Genomic DNA, 16618 nt, shown 5'->3' with positions numbered 1-16618 from the left:
TGCGCGGAAATTCAAATCCTCGTCCCACCTAGCAACTTTTTTGAAAAATTTTCGCTTTTAACGGCATTTTTCGGGGATTTCGGGTTTTTTTCGAATTTGTTCGCTATAATATTGGGAAAATAGACAACTTTTGAACATTTTAATGCAATAAAAATTTTTGGTCGGAGTCCTCCTTTAATTTCAGTTTGTTCATTCCATCCATTTTTTTTTCCCAACTTACCAATAAACGATGAATTATGCGCCTTGAACAATGGATGGTTCACAGAGCACTCCAGTTTTCCACATTTCCCCTGATCCGGGTCGAAGCGACAATAGAAGTTGAACGCGTCCTCGGATCCCATCCATCGTCCCGACCATGAGCAGTCTACTGGATCAGATCTGGAAAAAAAGACCGACAAAGTCAATAAAAAGTTGTTATTTCCTTTCATTATATGCCATATGTATAACAGTAAATTCTGTGAATACTTCAATTCAGAATTCATCTCAATTTCTATGAGAAATATCAAAAACCTGTCAACTGATAAAATGTTTTTTCCTAACATCACAAACATTTCATCAGTTGGCAATTTTTGGATATCTCGCATAGGAACAGAGATAATCAAGCTCAAACTTCAAATATATTTGAAGCTTAATAGCGAGGAGTTGGGCTGGTGAGCAAAACATTAGCTACCGCCCCAACTCCAAGGTACAGACTAACTTGCAACAAAACTTCTTAGTCATCTGATAGGAGAACAGTTTGATACAGGGCTCTCCAAAACTCGAGTCTGGAATACACGCAGTTCCATCTGCACATCTTCCAGAATGTTGACGGATAAAATCGTAATCTGATGGGCATGTTTGATAGCAGAATGGTGCAGTTCCGAACCAATGACATCCCGATTTTTGGGATGATGAATCGGAAGAATGAGAAGAGATTCTGAAAAATAACCTTTTGCTGTTTCAGTAAGTTATTATCTTCTTGTTTTGTATTAGCACAACACTTCTGCGGGGCTTTGTTGTGCAAATACACTCATTTTCAGAAAACTTTGTATTAAATTCAACAAATACAGATGTCACCTAGAAGTTTACATGAAGATCAAAGAGAAAAAATTCAATTTTTCGTTTTTCTATTATTCATTAAAAAAAGATGTACGAAGTATCAAAATCGATTTTTATTTTTAGAATTTTATTTTGAACATGAAACAGTTGACTTTTTAAATCATGTTCAATGAAAATCACTTATCATTAGTTTATCAATTGTTGGGAGAAAAATGAGTTAGTTTAAAAATGTTGGAAAACTTTCAAATTCTTGGATGTGATCAAGTTGACGAAACGAACATAATAGTCCCAGCTCAAAAAACCATAAAATAGTACATTTGCGAGACAGTAATAGTTTTTGAAAGAAATTTTCCTGTTACAATAATGTGTCAAAATTAAATCTTTATATGAAAAATACGTATTCTTTAGGGAAAAATTAAACTTCAGCTACAAATTCTACGAGAGCTACTAGCTTCAAACAATAGGACGTTACAATAGAGCTTAAAAAAATAGACTTCGTTCCAAAATTGTTTGAAAAGTTCATTGATTCAAATGAAAATGAAGAAAATCCTTGAAACATGGTGCAAAACCATATTTTAAACATATTCTTTCCAGAATTGAACATTTCTTAATATTTTGATATTTCGATGTAAATATACTTTTTTAAATAAATATGTATCACTTCGATAAAACTGAAAATTTTGGTTTTCAATTTTTTTTGAAATTCTGACTATTTTTTTTTTAAATTAAATCCGGTGCAAAAATTAACATTTTCGAGGAACATTCGATCGCCGTAGGTCCACAACGACAACTACCGTACTCCAGTTGCACGAAAATCGAGATAAAAAAGCAGGAAAGTATGAATCCTTTCAGATTACGGTAGTGGCCGTTTTCGGATCTTCAGGTTTTTTCTTCAACTTATTTTTACGTCGATAAATAAAATTTAAAAAAGCAAAAATTAAAAAAAAAATCGAGAACCCAAAGTTTTCGGTTTCATCGAGGTTGTATATTTCACTGTTTTTCAAATCTAAGTTAATAGGTCTGCTGTCAGACAAACCGAATTCTTTATATTGAGTTTTCTAGGCCACTTGTTACTTTAAGTGGACTAGAACAACTTTTAAAACGAATAATAGGCCAAAATTACAAATTGAAATCGTGAGACTCACTGTTAATTTTTACAAAACGAAACTTTAAAGGGGGACTCCGACCAAAAATTTTTATTGCATTAAAATGTGTTAAAAGTTATCTATTTTCCGAATATTATTGCGAAATTTTTTTTAAAAAATCCGAAATCCCCGAAAAACGGCGTTGAAAAGGAAGAAAATTCAAAAAAAAATGCCGCCGGGGGACGAGGATTTTCAGTGAGAAACCTAGGCCACGGCAGCGGGCGCCTTTCCTATGTGGCAAATTTTCCGGATTTTTTTCAATTTCATGTCCGGCAGGTAAAAAACGTAAAAAACCACTGTCGGCGACTTGAAAAAAAGGCTGTCAGGTGCCGTGGCCTAGGTTTCTCACTGAAAATCCTCGTCCCCCGGCGGCACCTTTTTTTGAATTTTCTTCCTTTTCAACGCCGTTTTTCGGGGATTTCGGATTTTCTTTGAATTTTTTCGCAATAATATTTGAAAAATAGATAAATTTTAACACATTTTACTGCAATAAAAATTTTTGGTCGGAGTCCCCCTTTAAAACATTTTTCCACTTCAAGAAAACTAAATGAAATTTGAAATTCAAATCTCTAGATTTTTGGATGCTCATCTTTAAAAAAAAACAATTTAAATCTCACTTTTTGAATTGTTTCCTCTGAAACTCAAGCTCATTGAATCCATAACTGTTGTGTCCAGCTGTTAAGCCAGAAAATAAAAGTATTAAGAAATACAACATTTTAGAAATCATTGTTGTTTTCTCTTTTTGGTAGAGGGGAGGAATCGAGATCCAATATTCCGGGGATCTTATATCAATCAATCGGGGAGGTCATTGTTTTTTCTATATTGCTCCGAAATGTGTCAATAAATGTCGGCTCTCCTCTTCGAATGGTTTTTTTTCACTTCTCTTTTTGGTGCAGGGACATTCAAAGAATTTCAGAAAAAAGGTTCTAGAAGAATAGGATATCTTTATTTCACCTCTCACTATGTATGTATATCCCTTTTTGCTCTCGTCACGATGATGAAGTTCTTCAAAAGGAGGGACAACAAAAAATAATAGAAATCTTGAAAAAAAGAGAAGAGAAGATGAAGATGGAAAAAAAACTCGTAACAAGAAGAAAAACGAAGGACTGGTGGTTTTGGGGGGGGGGGGGGAATGGAAGCTTCTGGACTAATTTCAGAGCGGTCAAAATTCAAAAGCGGAGCTTAGGTCCGGTAGTGAAATCTTTAAAAGCGCATGTTTTTTGACTTTTTTCTTCTCGAGTTTTCTATGAATTTCCATTGTTTTCAAGCGATTTTTTTGTGATTTTTCAAATTTTTTTGAAAAACAAATTTTCGAAAAATTGAAAAAATAGGCCAGAAAGTAACTCTTAAAAATGCTCCTTCAAAGATCCCGCTACCATAACTAAGCTCCGCCCCCATCAAACTCAACGCAAACTAAAATTAGACCAGAATAAAATATTGGAATAATAGAACACAAGATTGAGAGAGAGAGGACCAAAAAAAGAGCAATCAATTATAAAAAATATATAGAGAAATTGGGGATGGGCCAAAAATTTGATTTTCGATGACTTTTTTCAAGGAGAAGAGGCACAGAATATGCGAAACCCGTGTGAGAATACAATCGGCATAAATTACACGCGCTAGTTATTTTCATATTTTTTTGGGACAAAAAAAAATTTTTTAGGACAAGAGGAGGACCAAAAATAGTTATATTCAAAGAAGTTCTATAGATGTATCAGGCCTGTGGGGGAATCTGATGAGCACCCGCTGGATGTTGGTGATGAGAGTTGATCGTTGTCGTCGGGGCAGGCGGAGCCACCTGGCTTGGCGGCTGAGCAATAGCTGACGAAGTTGCGTGGTGGTGGCGGTGGTGCTGGTGATGATGACGTGGCGGCGGCGCCGATTGATTGTCCCGGTGACGGCACGAAGCCGAGCCGACGCTTGATCTGTTCGACGACTGAGACATGCTCATTCGATTGATCGGCGCTGGTGCTGGTGGTTGGGGGTCCGTTGATGACGTCACTCCATTTTGGCTGGGTTGTTTCATTGTCTGGAATCTGGTGGCGCCTTTAGTTAGGGTTACGGGGCATAAAATAGGAGTTGTGGCCATGGCCGGAGGTACCAAAACTACAATAACCTAATTTTTTCTGTTATTTTTGCACAAAAAGGCGGAAAAAATTGAGTGAAATAGCACGAAAACCGTGATTTAGAAAATTCGGAAAAAATATTTTTAGGTTACCGTTGTTGTCGCTGTGGGACCTTCGGTCAGGTCCATCGGCGTTTCTCGTCCACAGCTGTGTTTTTTTTTCGTACGAGAATAAGACCGTAAAAACTGTATTAGAAGGGCTCTTTTAATGAAAGGGCCCTCCGAGAGGGGCTCTGAAGAATATAAGAACCAGAAGAGAAGACCTCCCTAACTGTTAAATTTGAGCTCGGTTATCTTACGTCCTATATTAGATATCAAAAATCTGTCAACAGATAAAATATTGATGATATTGTGAGGAACATTTTATCAGTTGACACATTTTTGATATCTTTTGAAGGAACCGAGATAATTAAGCTCTAACTTGACAGTGTTTTTTAATACAGGTTTTACAAAATACAGTATCCTTATATTCAATACCTACCTCAATATTGGGCGGCGGACTCGCCGGCAGTGACATCGACGCACTGGTCAACGATTGCTGAAGTGAAGTCAGCGTAACATCCGCGTCGTCGGCACAGTCGTTGATCATCTCGGGATTCACCGATGTGGCACGTGGCGGCACGCGAACCTTCGAGCGAAGGCGTTCAATTTCCAGACGTTGTTTTTCGAGAAGTTTGTGTTGTTCGAGGCGATGTCTGGAAGTATAGACAATGTTAAAATATGGAAAAGAGATCAGCCAACCAGAAACTTCTAGACCACCGAATCCTAGCCATCTCAGAAGTACAGTAATCCTTCGATATCAAAAAGTACAGTAATCCTACAAATATCATAAGCACAGTAACCCTTCTATCTCAAAAGTACAGTAAGCCTACTTATTCCAGAAATACAGTAATCTTTATACCTCAAAAGTACAGTAATTCTCATATCTCAAAAAGTACAGGAACCCCTCTTTCTCAAAAGCACAGTAATCCTAGTAATCCTACTCATCTCAAAAGTACAGTAATACTACCCATCTCAAGAGTACAGTTGTTCTACCCATCCCAGAAGTACAGTAATCCTCATATCTCGAAAGTACAGTAATCCTCCCATTTTAGATATTAGGTTGGCGGGAAAGTCTTTGTCACTTTTTCAATAGTTTATTTCTCAAAGAAAAAATAACCGAATAATTAACTATATTGTCCATCATTATCAACAACATGTCTCCAACGTTCCCTCAATTTATGGATTCCATTGCGGTAGAATCCAGCCGGGCGTGAGGCAAAGTATTGTTTGAGTGCCGCTTCGACCGCTCCACGGGAATTGAAGCTTCTTCCTTCGAAGGCACGTGTCATATCGCCAAATAACCAATAGTCGGAAGGAGCAAGATCAGGAGAATACGGGGGGTGAGGGAGAACATTCCATCCATATCCCATCAGCTCCTGCTTCACTTGTTTCGAAACATGTGGGCGAGCGTTATCATGTTGATAGTACACTTTCTTGTCTTTCAGGGCCGAACGGTCGACTGCTTTCTTGAGGTTTCGTAGTTGAGTAGTGTAGAGGTCTCCAGTTATTGTTTTGCCCTCGGGCAGAAGTTCCCAGTAGATGGGGCCGTCCACTCCCCACCACACAGAGAGCATAACTTTTTTCGGATGAAGGTCGGGTTTGGGACATCCTGTGGGCTCTCTCCTTCTCCAACCCACTGGGATTTCCTGTGGTGATTATCGTAGAAGACCCACTTCTCATCTCCGGTTATTAGCCGGTCCAGCCATCGATCGCCCGCGTGGAGAGTGAGAAGAGTAATCGAATCGTCGACTCGGCGGTCAAGGTTGGCTTGAGTCAGGTGATGAGGTATGAATCGACCAAAAAGTTTTCTCATTCCAAGAGACTTCAAACCTTCAAGGACTGTGCTATGGTGAACTCCGAATGTGACAGCTAGTTCACGGCTAGATTGAAATGGATCCGATTGCAATGCGTGCTTCAGCTTGTCCAAATCCAACTCACGGGGTCTCCCAGAGCGATCCTTTTCATCGAGCGAGAAGTCATCTTTTTCGAAACGATGGAACCAATTGCGAATAGTATTGTAGTGAGGGGCATGTGTGTTGTACACATTCTTCAAGAAAGTTTCCGAATCCTTCATCGTGGTGTGAGATAGGAAGAGGTAAATCAAAACATGTCTGATGTGAATAGCAGTGGGAACAAACATATCGTTTCAATTACAGATGAGGAGCAGGGAAGGAGATGGGGACTTGTTTATATGGAAGGTTCTTATCACCTTGTTATTCACTAGAGTCGATATCATACACAGCCTCCATATACGAGAACAGTGATTAAACAAACAGAGTGACAAAGACTTTCCCGCCAACCTAATATTACAAAGACCCTGTTTCCAACAGTCTTCATCGGAATTAACGGCCCAAAAAATCGATTTTCCGACATTTTCCCTATAGACTTGAACACCAAAAATTTTTGTCATTTTTCCCATTAAAAAAAACTCACCGATGAATCATCTGAATCACTTCCGGATCCTCGCCTTCCAAATCCATTTGACCCTGGAAAAAATGGAAAATTTAGGATTCAGAAGAAAAAGAGAGCTTAGTGGAAAAAATATAACCCTTGACATATGGAACAGATGTGTCTGTGTGTGCTTGCTCCTCATTTTTTGTCATTTTTTGAGTTTTCTGGGTGTGTGTGTGTGTAAAAATTTTATGTGATCCTTCGTATTGCCACGAGAATCATGCGATTCTGGCGAAGAAAAATTGAGGAAAGGCATGGAAACTAAACCTGAGCAATGGCACTGAAATTTGACAGTTTTTGAGGGCGTTTTTAAGCTCTCTCTACTGAGCGGGGGCGATGGATTGCTAAACTGTAACAATGGTCGCATCACCGGACGTTGAATTGTGAGGTTTGGGGATGTGCATTATCGAAATTTGGTTTTTTTTTAATTTTTGATGTGTACAGTAGAAGAGGAGAAGGAGAATATCGCATTATTTTTTGCAGAGTTTTTTGACTTATCCCCAATATTTTTGATCAATTTTTCTATTCAAAATCGCGTCAAAGGCAACAAATGGTTTGAAAATCATCGTCTTAAAATGGCCTAAAATGAGCTTAAATGGTTTGAAACTGTCTGAAAATAGGCTAAAATTGTCTAAAAGCGGCTAAACGATTTTAAAAAGCTTTGAAAACGGCCTAATATCGGTCGAAATCGATAAAAATGTTTGCCTAAACCAGCTAAAATTAGTTGAAGTTAGCCCAAGAATTCGAACTTTTCGAGAAAATCGATTCTGCAAATATTTCTGAATCTTCCCCCAATTTTCTAACATATTTTAGAGCAATTTTTCAAGGTGAGCACATTATATAAACTGACATTTTTTTGATTTTTGCAGGTCTCTATGCGAAAACTACCGCAAACCGAAATTTTTCGATTTTCATATTTTTCAATGCAAAACTTAAAGTGTTGAGAGATGCAAGCGTGTTTCAGCCAATACTACTACTTCACAAAACCAAAAATTCTGAAAAAAAAACCAAAAATAATTACCTTTAGATCATAATCACACTCCGATACCGGGAACGGACTATGGCTAGGAGGTGTTCCGATGCTAAACGATGTTCCCCCGCCACCTCCTCCGTTCGTCGTCGTGAATTGATTCGGCGTTATCGGTCCCGTCGTCTCATCGCGAGAAGACGGTGCATTCGGCTGACGAATATGCGTTCCGAGTGTCGACGATAACGCCGTTTCGAGATTCTCAAAAGTGGCCAGTTTGGTTCCAGTCGTGTTTCGTGTTATCGATGACGTCATCGACTGGGCACACTCTTGATCGGTAGTGCTCATAGCCGTCGTGCTCATCGTCATCGTGGCTGGAACGGATTCAGAAGCCGCAGGTGGAACTGAAGAGGTGAGTGTCACATCCAAGTCTTCTGATGATGGAGCAGCATCGGCGGTTGTGAGAAGATCCGGGTTAGGCGGTGGTGAGACGAGCTGTTGCTGAACATAGGAGGATTTTAGGAATCATAGCGGGTTAGGAAACTGAGAACAAGAATCAGAATCATAGATTTTACGTACTGTGGAAGCGGAAGCATTTAGAATGAAATTAAATGGTTCAAGAATGACTAAAATTTTTCTTTATCGGTTGGTCGAAACTCGACCGCCGACCGACCGCCAGTTTCACCATAGCAGACATGTACTTTTTTCCCAACTAAGCCTTCCATCCGGTAGGGAAATTAAGCTGAAAAAATTGGCCGACCCAGGCTGACCGACCGCCGATCAAGCTGACCGACCAAGTTGACCGATTATTTTTTTTTCGACCGAGCTTTTTTTTTGGTAGGTCGGCATTTTTTGGTCGATCGGCTAAGTTTCCCGACCGAATAGAACTCTTATTCCCAATCCCCAGACACCTACCGTAGACGCATCCGTGAGGTCCGGATGATCGGGTGGCATCGGCGTCGTCTCGCGTCCATCGGTATGAATCACCTTGCCCAACGCCTCCGCCAACCCCTTCAACGTGTCAATCGGAATCTCATCCTTTCCATCTGTAGTCGTTGCTTCCTCTGCTGATGCTCCCAGATCCTCCCTTCGATCCTGTTCCAGTTTCAACGCCTCCAGCTTCTCGTGAAGACCAGCAAGACCAGATTCCGCATCTAATCGTGACGGTGATTGTGGGACACTTGCGTTGGGGATCAAAGCAGCAGCGTGTGCCGCGGCGATGACTGCTGGCGCCTGACCAATGGATGCGGGTACAGTTTGACAAGAAGAAGCCAGTGGGATGGACGGTGTCATCGATTCCACTACTGTAGCTGGTGAGTGCGAAACGCCACTGACCTGGAATGTCTTATAGATTGGTTAGAATCTCTAGTCAAGAATAAGAATCCCTACCTTCCGAAGCTCGCTATCCAGCTGTGTTAACACATCCGTCGGTTGTTGATGGTTCACAATTACCATTTGCTCTGGTGGGATCTGAGCTGGAGCTGGAATCGACACCTGCACGACTGCCGGTGGCACTTCTGCTACTAGCGTCGCCGTTGATGTTGTGGATGACGAAGTTGGAGGAAAGGCTTCAAGGTTCAAGGAAGCCGTGGCAACAACTGGTGGAACACTTGGCACTGGTGGAGGTCCATGATGTTCTGGATGAGGTGTTGAGATGGATGAAGAGATTCCAGACTCGGCTTGAGACACTGGTTGAACTGTAAACCGCCTGCCAGGCACACTATTCGTTGATTGGATCGATGACATGTTGGAATGAGTGGTAGCACTTGGGGAGGAGTTTGAAGATAAGGAATGAGCAATCGGAGATGGGGTGGCCAGATGAGTGATGACTTGAGAAGTGATCGGTTGAACCAACACTGGTTCAGCTGCTGCTGGTGGAGGAGCAGCGGTGATCACAGGCGTGGCGACTACTGTAGCTGGAGTTGGATCTGCCGACTTGGTGACTTGGAAACGGGACGGCTTGGCTGATGGTGCTGGCGCTGCTGGTTGTGCAACTACTGGATCCGTTGGTGAAGTGACAGCTGGGCGAGGAATCGCTTGAACGCTTTCGGCGTTCGATTCCTGGGAGATCTTCCGCACGTTCTGTAACTCGAATGGAGTTGGAAATGAGTCAATGGTAGTGTATTTGAAGTGGTGGTCTAACTTTGGCAAGTTTCGTTTTCTAGGCTATCATAGTAAAATGATTTAAGAATGGCCTAACGTTTCCCTGGTGTGATTTTTAGGTCCTTTATCATGGTGGCCTAGAAAACTTAACATGTAAAAGTTAGGCCGCCATGTTAACATGCCCCAGAAAACACACCAGTTGAGTATCAGACCAATTCTAGGTCATTTTAACGTGGTGGCCTAGAAAACCCAACTTGCCAAAGAGGCCACCATGTTAAAATTACCGAAAAAACGAGAAAAACGTGCCAAAATCTTACCGTAACTTGCACATTATTCGGCTCCTGTGACACTTCTCTCGTCGGCGGTGTCTTCTCAATCTCTATCCTTGGCTTCGCAGCCGCCGTCGAATCCTTCGGCATCACAGCTGTTATCGTTGGTGGTTCAGTGCTATTCGGGTCCAGTACAGTAGCCAGCTTCGTGCCCACTCCTTTCTTCGCATCCGTATTCACTAGCTGAATAACTTCACTTAACTGCGCTTCCACGATGTGCACATGAATCTTCAAAAGGCAGTCTTCGGCTAGAAGCTTCGTAGCAATGGTGTTAGGCTTATCAGTGCCTGGCGCGAATTGGAAGGTGACCGATTTGTGAGAAGTGTCGAGTCGACAGGAGACCAGAGCGAAATTCCTAGATTCATCGCATCCTAGGATCTCCATCATCACTTTTCGCTTGTTGCTCTTCTTTTTCTCCTCCTTGGCATCTGGAGCTCCTTCTGTCGGCGTGGGCTCCGTTGGTGGAGCTGGCGAAGCAATTAAAGCTGGAGTGGTGACGTTGAGAACTGATGCATCTGTGGAGATAGTTCTTGGGATTGTGTTCTGAGCCAGGGTGGGGGTCTGGACGTCTTCAGTCTTCACTGGAGCTGGGGAGACAGGCACTGGAATGTCCGTGGGTTTTGGTAAATGGATCATTGTGGCTGGCATTGATGGAGCCGTCGGGTTCGTAGGACTAAGAATCTGTGGAGCTGTGGTAGGTGACACCATGGTAACAGGCTCCGTGGATGTCTGAGTGGATAGCGCTGGCGGAACTTGATGTTGAATCGAGTTATGTGGTGTGGGTGGTGGTGGATTGGCTGCAGCCGCCGCCGCTTCCTTCGCTTCCTTCTCCAATCGCTCCTTCTCTAACCTCTCCTTCTCCTTAGCTTCTGCTCTCAACCGTAGCTCCTCCTTGATCTCCGCCTCCTCTCTAATCCTCTCCTCTTCCTCCTTGGCTCTCTTGATCTCCAACAGTCTATGATCTCGATCCCTTCTAAACGCATCCACCTTATCTTTTATCAGCTTCGTTATCATCCGTGTGTCCTCATCTGGTATATGCTGTTGTTCAATCATCTGTTGTACCACTTCGTCAGCCGAGTCGTTTTCAATATCAAACGCAAATTGGAGACCTTCATTCTCCTTGAATCGGTACTGCTTCCGTTTCTTTTCATCATAAACTCTCAACTGCATCTGTATCTCTACATTCAAATCGTTCAGATCCGCATCTCGATTCTTGATCTCCACTCGGATTCCAATGAGGTCTTCTGGAGTAAAGAAGTCGTCGACTAGGAGTTGTTTCACTGTGGATCTCTCTTCTCTTCGTACCCTAATACATCGATCAATGATTTCTCGAATCTCTGGGTACTGAGCCGGGATCCTTGAGAAGCATTCTGGCTTCACTCCGGATATGACCTTCCTATAGATCGTCGCCGGATTCATACACTCCGAATACGGATACTCTCCGGTGACCATTTCCAGAAGACACATCCCAAACGCGTAGACGTCTACACTCTCATCATACATCTCTTCGTACATCTCCGGTGCCATGAATTCCGGCGTTCCGATGACCGATTTGGCGAATGACTTGTTTTTGAGCGTCGCCAGACCGAGATCCCCAATTTTGACACTTCCAGTTGTTCCGGTGATGAAAATGTTGTCGCATTTCAAGTCACGATGGATGACAGGAGGGTTGCGGGTGTGTAGGAACGATAGTCCTTTCAGAATTTGACGACACCATGATTTCAGAACCTGGAACAATAATTTTTAACGGTCAGCTGCCACTCATCCCAGTGTCGTCCTCTCACCTTGATGTTTATCCTCTTGAACCGCTTCAAATACATTTTCAGCGTTCCCGACGTCATCAGCTCGGTGACCAGCACAATATACTTCCGCTTTCCACACAAATCCGCGCTCTCCCAATAATCATAGAATCTCACGATATTCGGATGTTGAAGATCTTTTAGCATCTCCGCCTCCTCTCGGAACCTCTGCCTCTCCGTCTTATTCAGCTTGCTCTCCTGAAGTTCACACCAAGCCACGGCGACACCCGTCTCCGTATCCAACCCTCGGAATACCGTCTTGAACGATCCCCGTCCCAACTCCTCGTCGAACTTCAGAAACCGCCCGTTCTTGCTCTTATCGATCGGCTTCTCCTGAGCATCGAAATCGTCCTCAATGTCGATTTTTCGAGCGGCCTTCTCCTCTTCCTCTCGTTTTTCCTGCTCTTTTCGTGCTCTTTCTTCCTCGGAAATCTTCTCCTCGTCTCCGGTAAGCGTTCTGGGTCCTTCGTTGACCAGAGCGTCAGTTAGGGTTCGGACTTGAGTGAGGATCCCATGACGAGCTTGTGGCTTGTCCTTGTCTTCCTGGGCAGCTGCTGTTGATATGCTTGGTGCAATTTTACTCGTTAACCTGGAAATATATCATTTTTAGCAAGGTAATTGGGTCGAAGCGCATTTTCGCACAATAGGGTTTGGTGACCTAGAAAACTAAACTTGCAAAAGTTAGGCCACCATGTTAAATTTTCTAGTAAACTCTTCTGGGCAATTTCTAGGTCGTTTACCGTTGTCGTCGAGAAAACTCATTTTGCGAAAGTTAGTCCATCATGATAAAAAGAGCTAGAAAACGCATAAAATTTGGTGGCCTAGAAAACTCATTTGAGTAAGTTAGGCCCCAACTTTTTCAACTTGAGTTTTGCAGGCCACCGTGCAAAAAAGACCTGAAAACCCACCAGGTGCATATCAGGTCGTTTCTAGGTCTAAAAGTTGGTGGCATGAAAAGCTCAAATCACAAAAGTTAGGCCACCATGTTAAAATGGCCTAGAAAACACAGCAGGTGAATATCAGGCCATTTCTAAGTCATTTAACATGGTGGCCTAGAAAACTCAATTTGCAACATGGTGGCCTAACTTTCGCATTTTGAGTTGTTGAGGCCAGCATTTTAAAATGGCCTAGAAACACTCCAGGTGAACGCGCAATTTCTAGGACATTTACCATGGTGGCCTAGAAAACTCAACTTGCAAAAGTTCGGTCATCATGTAAAAACGGCCTAGGAACCACTCCAGGTGAATATAACACCCTTTCTAGGCCAATTAACATGGTGGCCTAGAAAACACAATTTTCGAAAGTTCGGCCACCGTGCTAAAATCACCTAGAAATACTCCAGGTGAATATTAGACCGATTCTAGGTCATTTTAACGTGGTGGCCTAGAAAACTCAATTTGCAACATGGTGGCCTAACTTTCGCATTTTGAGTTGTTGAGGCCACCATTTTAAAATGGCATAGAAAATCTACCAGGTGAATGTCAGACTATTTCTAGGTTATAAAAGTTGGTGGCCTAGCAAACTTAACTTGCAAAAGTTAGGCCACCATGCAAAAATATAGAAACTCACCTAGATCTGTCAAATATACTATGTTGTGGACTTGACACTGCATTCTGTAATACTGTAGCCGCCACATTAATCGGACTTCCCTTTGACGGTGACATCGGGCCCGTCTTCACTAACGGTGTCGCCGTTTGACCCGTCGGTGATATCAGAAGAGGTGCCAACGGCGTCGTCGTTCCATTCGTAATCGCCTGAGGGATTCTCGAGGCATGATGATTGTTGATATGCGGATGTGATATCGTTGAGGCGGCTGTGGTTGCCACGGCTGCTGGTAAAGGGGCGGGACCATTCGATCCCGATGGGACATCCGGTGCGGCTGGTAACACTGGATCATCCGACCGCCTCGGTTTGGTACCCCACTGAAACTGAACAGGCTGATTAGACGAGTTAGGGTACTGTAGGTGATAGAAAACTCACTTTCATAGGCCTCGTCCGACGCCAATCCTGTTGAACCGCTTCGAGACGAGAACGCTCCTCTCCTGACAGCCAGTGTGATCCCATTCTGAAATGATTACAGTGTTAAGGGGGTCGCTTATCAGTTTCTGTTTTTCTCTAATAGAAGGGCCTCCTAACTTATAACTTTGAGGACAATTATCTCGGTCGCTATCAGAGGTAGCGGAAGTCTTTCAACTGATAAAATATAGTCCATACTGTGGTAAATATTTCATCAGTTGGAAATCCTTGTTATCTCTTATAGGAACCGAGATAATTGAGCTCAAAGTTGACGGGATTGGATGGGCTTTTATTAGAGAAAACAGGCTCCTGGACGTTTCAGAACTGGACACTTCAGAACCCAACATTTCAGAAGGTTNTGNAACGTCCAGGAGCCAGAGAATACCGTAATTATAGCCCTTTTTCTACCTCTTCCTCTCATTTCTCGTCTGTAACTGACGGCTAGCTAATAACAAATCGTTAGAAATCGGGAACTCCATATATGGTTAATATAAGGCAAACTAGGCAAACTAGGGCGATTTTTTGGTTGAAAAAAGTGGAATGCGTCGGAGGAGTGATAGGAGAATGAATCGGCTAGAATTTGAATTTCAAATCGAATCGACTCCCGAAATTCAGGAATTTTAAAGCCCCGAGAAAGGAGAGAGAGAGAGAGAGAGAGAGAGAGAGAGAGAGAGGGGGGGGGGGGGGGTTTGAGTGGACACAGAATTTTGCATTTACCGTCGTTTTTCCGAATGGAATGCTCTTCTCACATGACCTGTGGGGTTTTTTGAGAGAGGTAATTTCGGAAAATATAAAGGATCGGAAGGATCAGAGAACAATTCGGGGTGATGTCAATTTTTGTTAGAATTTCGTATTTCGAACTATTTTGAACTGGAAAATTAAGATTTTCCAGCTTAAACTAGTGCGAAAATGCGGTCTGGCCTCAAAATTACAGATTTTATGCCTAATTTTGAATATTTTCAGCCGAAAATACTGAATAATTCTAGAACACGGTTTCAGCTAAATTACAGTATTTTAAAGCTGTTTTCAGTCAACATTAGATTGAAAAATGCTCAATTTTCTCATTTTTGACAGTTTGGCGTGGCTTTTCTATTCAGTTTTCAGCTAGATTTCGACAGATTTTCAGCACAGTTTTGAAGGGTCCTTTTATTAGAGGGACTCTTCTAATACAGGTTTTACAGTAAATCTGAAAAAAAAACCAGAGAAAAACTCACGTGGGATTCTCCTGCGCCGGATGCAGCTCATCGACCTTCTTGATCCGATTCACCAATCGACGACGGTTACCTGGAAAAGCTGAGCAGCCATTATCCCGTTGATTTTCATAGGTATTCCCAAGGCGATCGAGGATAGGACCGCGGCCGGCCGGGCCGTAGACCATTCTTTTTCAAAAAACCAAAATGTCTTTTTTTCACAGTTACATCAGTTCAAAAAATCGTCCATAATTTAAAATTCCATTCGTTTTCCACCTAATCCTGTTGACGTAGGACTGCTACGGTAGGAGGGGGTGACCGTAACAGAAATGCCGTCTTTTTACGTTTTTTTCTACAAATCGGTCGGCGGTCGGCCGGCGGTCGGCCGGCGGTCGGTCGGCTAAATGTCCTGACCGAATGGTACATCTTATAAAAGGCTTCCATTCGGTCGGAAAACTCAGCCGAGCGCCCGACCGCCGGACGGTCGACCGGCCGAACTTCCCGATCGAAATTGAAGTCTTATCCTCCATTTAAAATCCAAAATACTCACCAAAAGTGCCGGCAGCAGATGATGTGGTTCCAGAGTTGCTCGTCGAGCTGGGCGGAGGAGCCGGCGGTCGGCCACCGTTGGTTATAGACTGAAATACGTGGAAATAGGCCATTTTTGTTTCTATTCTACTGAAGATTCTATTTTTGTCATCATCATTCCTCAAAATATAGTTGATCAGGGACTACCAGTTTTGTATGTGTGTTACCTATCAAAACATTGATCATCAACACGTGATATAGTTAGTTATAGACAAAACGGGGGTTGTGGTATTGGGAAAAAGGGGAGAGCGGTCAGTGGCTAAAAATGTATAGTTATGAAAAGGGAACTGTGGCATGGTCCACTTTCAAGCACGCCCTAATGCAGGTTTAGAAAACTGTCAAAGCCGTGTTGAGCTAGTCTAGCTGAACAAAGCTTAGCTGAGCCAAAAATCGTGATCTTCTAGTTTCTGATCTTTGTAGTCGACGGCTTCGTACAATATTTGTACAACTACAAATTCGTCTCCAAAATGAGCTATGCCTCTCTCATGTGGGCGTATTTTTGAAGATTCATAGTTCTAGTAGATTTGTTCGTATAGTTAAGCTTCAAATAGCAAAATTTACAGGTTTCAGATTCTGAACAGTTTCAGAGATATCCGTTTAAAAACTGACCAATTTTAGCAAAATTGAAGATCCCAATTTTTGGTCTCTAACTCAATACATTTAATTCTATGAATCCTTGGAGCAACTAGGTGTTATCAGTTGTCTTATCACATGTCTCCTAACTTTAAGTCAATTTATCTCGGTTACTCTGCAAGCTATTGAAATATGATTTGCTGACAAAATGTTGATCGTAATATGCTATATATTTTGTCAGTAGACCACTTT

The 16618-nt window shown here is 42.4% G+C and overlaps 2 protein-coding genes across 2 annotated transcripts in view; both read right to left on the bottom strand.

The window, feature by feature from the left end:
- The window catches only part of CBG21798, a gene marked incomplete at both ends in the record, with an annotated part of 4558 nt that extends 1117 nt beyond the window's left edge, over positions 1-3441 (bottom strand). Inside the window, 4 exons of the mRNA XM_045235190.1 lie at positions 221-378; positions 698-916; positions 3208-3263; positions 3361-3441. Of these exons, the coding sequence (XP_045097351.1) occupies positions 221-378; positions 698-916; positions 3208-3263; positions 3361-3441 (514 nt within the window). The remainder of the gene's footprint in view (positions 1-220; positions 379-697; positions 917-3207; positions 3264-3360) is intronic.
- A 456-nt stretch (positions 3442-3897) lies between these two features.
- On the bottom strand, positions 3898-15867 carry Cbr-wnk-1 (the record flags this gene model as incomplete). Its single annotated transcript, XM_045235189.1, has 12 exons — positions 3898-4299; positions 4790-5003; positions 6784-6836; positions 7823-8269; positions 8684-9103; positions 9158-9934; positions 10189-11928; positions 11985-12588; positions 13569-13936; positions 13959-14064; positions 15230-15299; positions 15756-15867. The coding sequence occupies 12 exons, from the start codon at positions 15865-15867 to the stop codon at positions 3898-3900; spliced, it is 5313 nt and encodes a 1770-aa protein (XP_045097350.1).
- Between the last annotated feature and the right edge of the window lie 751 nt (positions 15868-16618).

Source organism: Caenorhabditis briggsae (assembly GCF_000004555.2).
Source record: "Caenorhabditis briggsae complete genome, chrIV, whole genome shotgun sequence".
Taxonomy (NCBI): domain Eukaryota; kingdom Metazoa; phylum Nematoda; class Chromadorea; order Rhabditida; family Rhabditidae; genus Caenorhabditis; species Caenorhabditis briggsae.
This window is presented reverse-complemented; position numbering and strand designations above follow the sequence as displayed.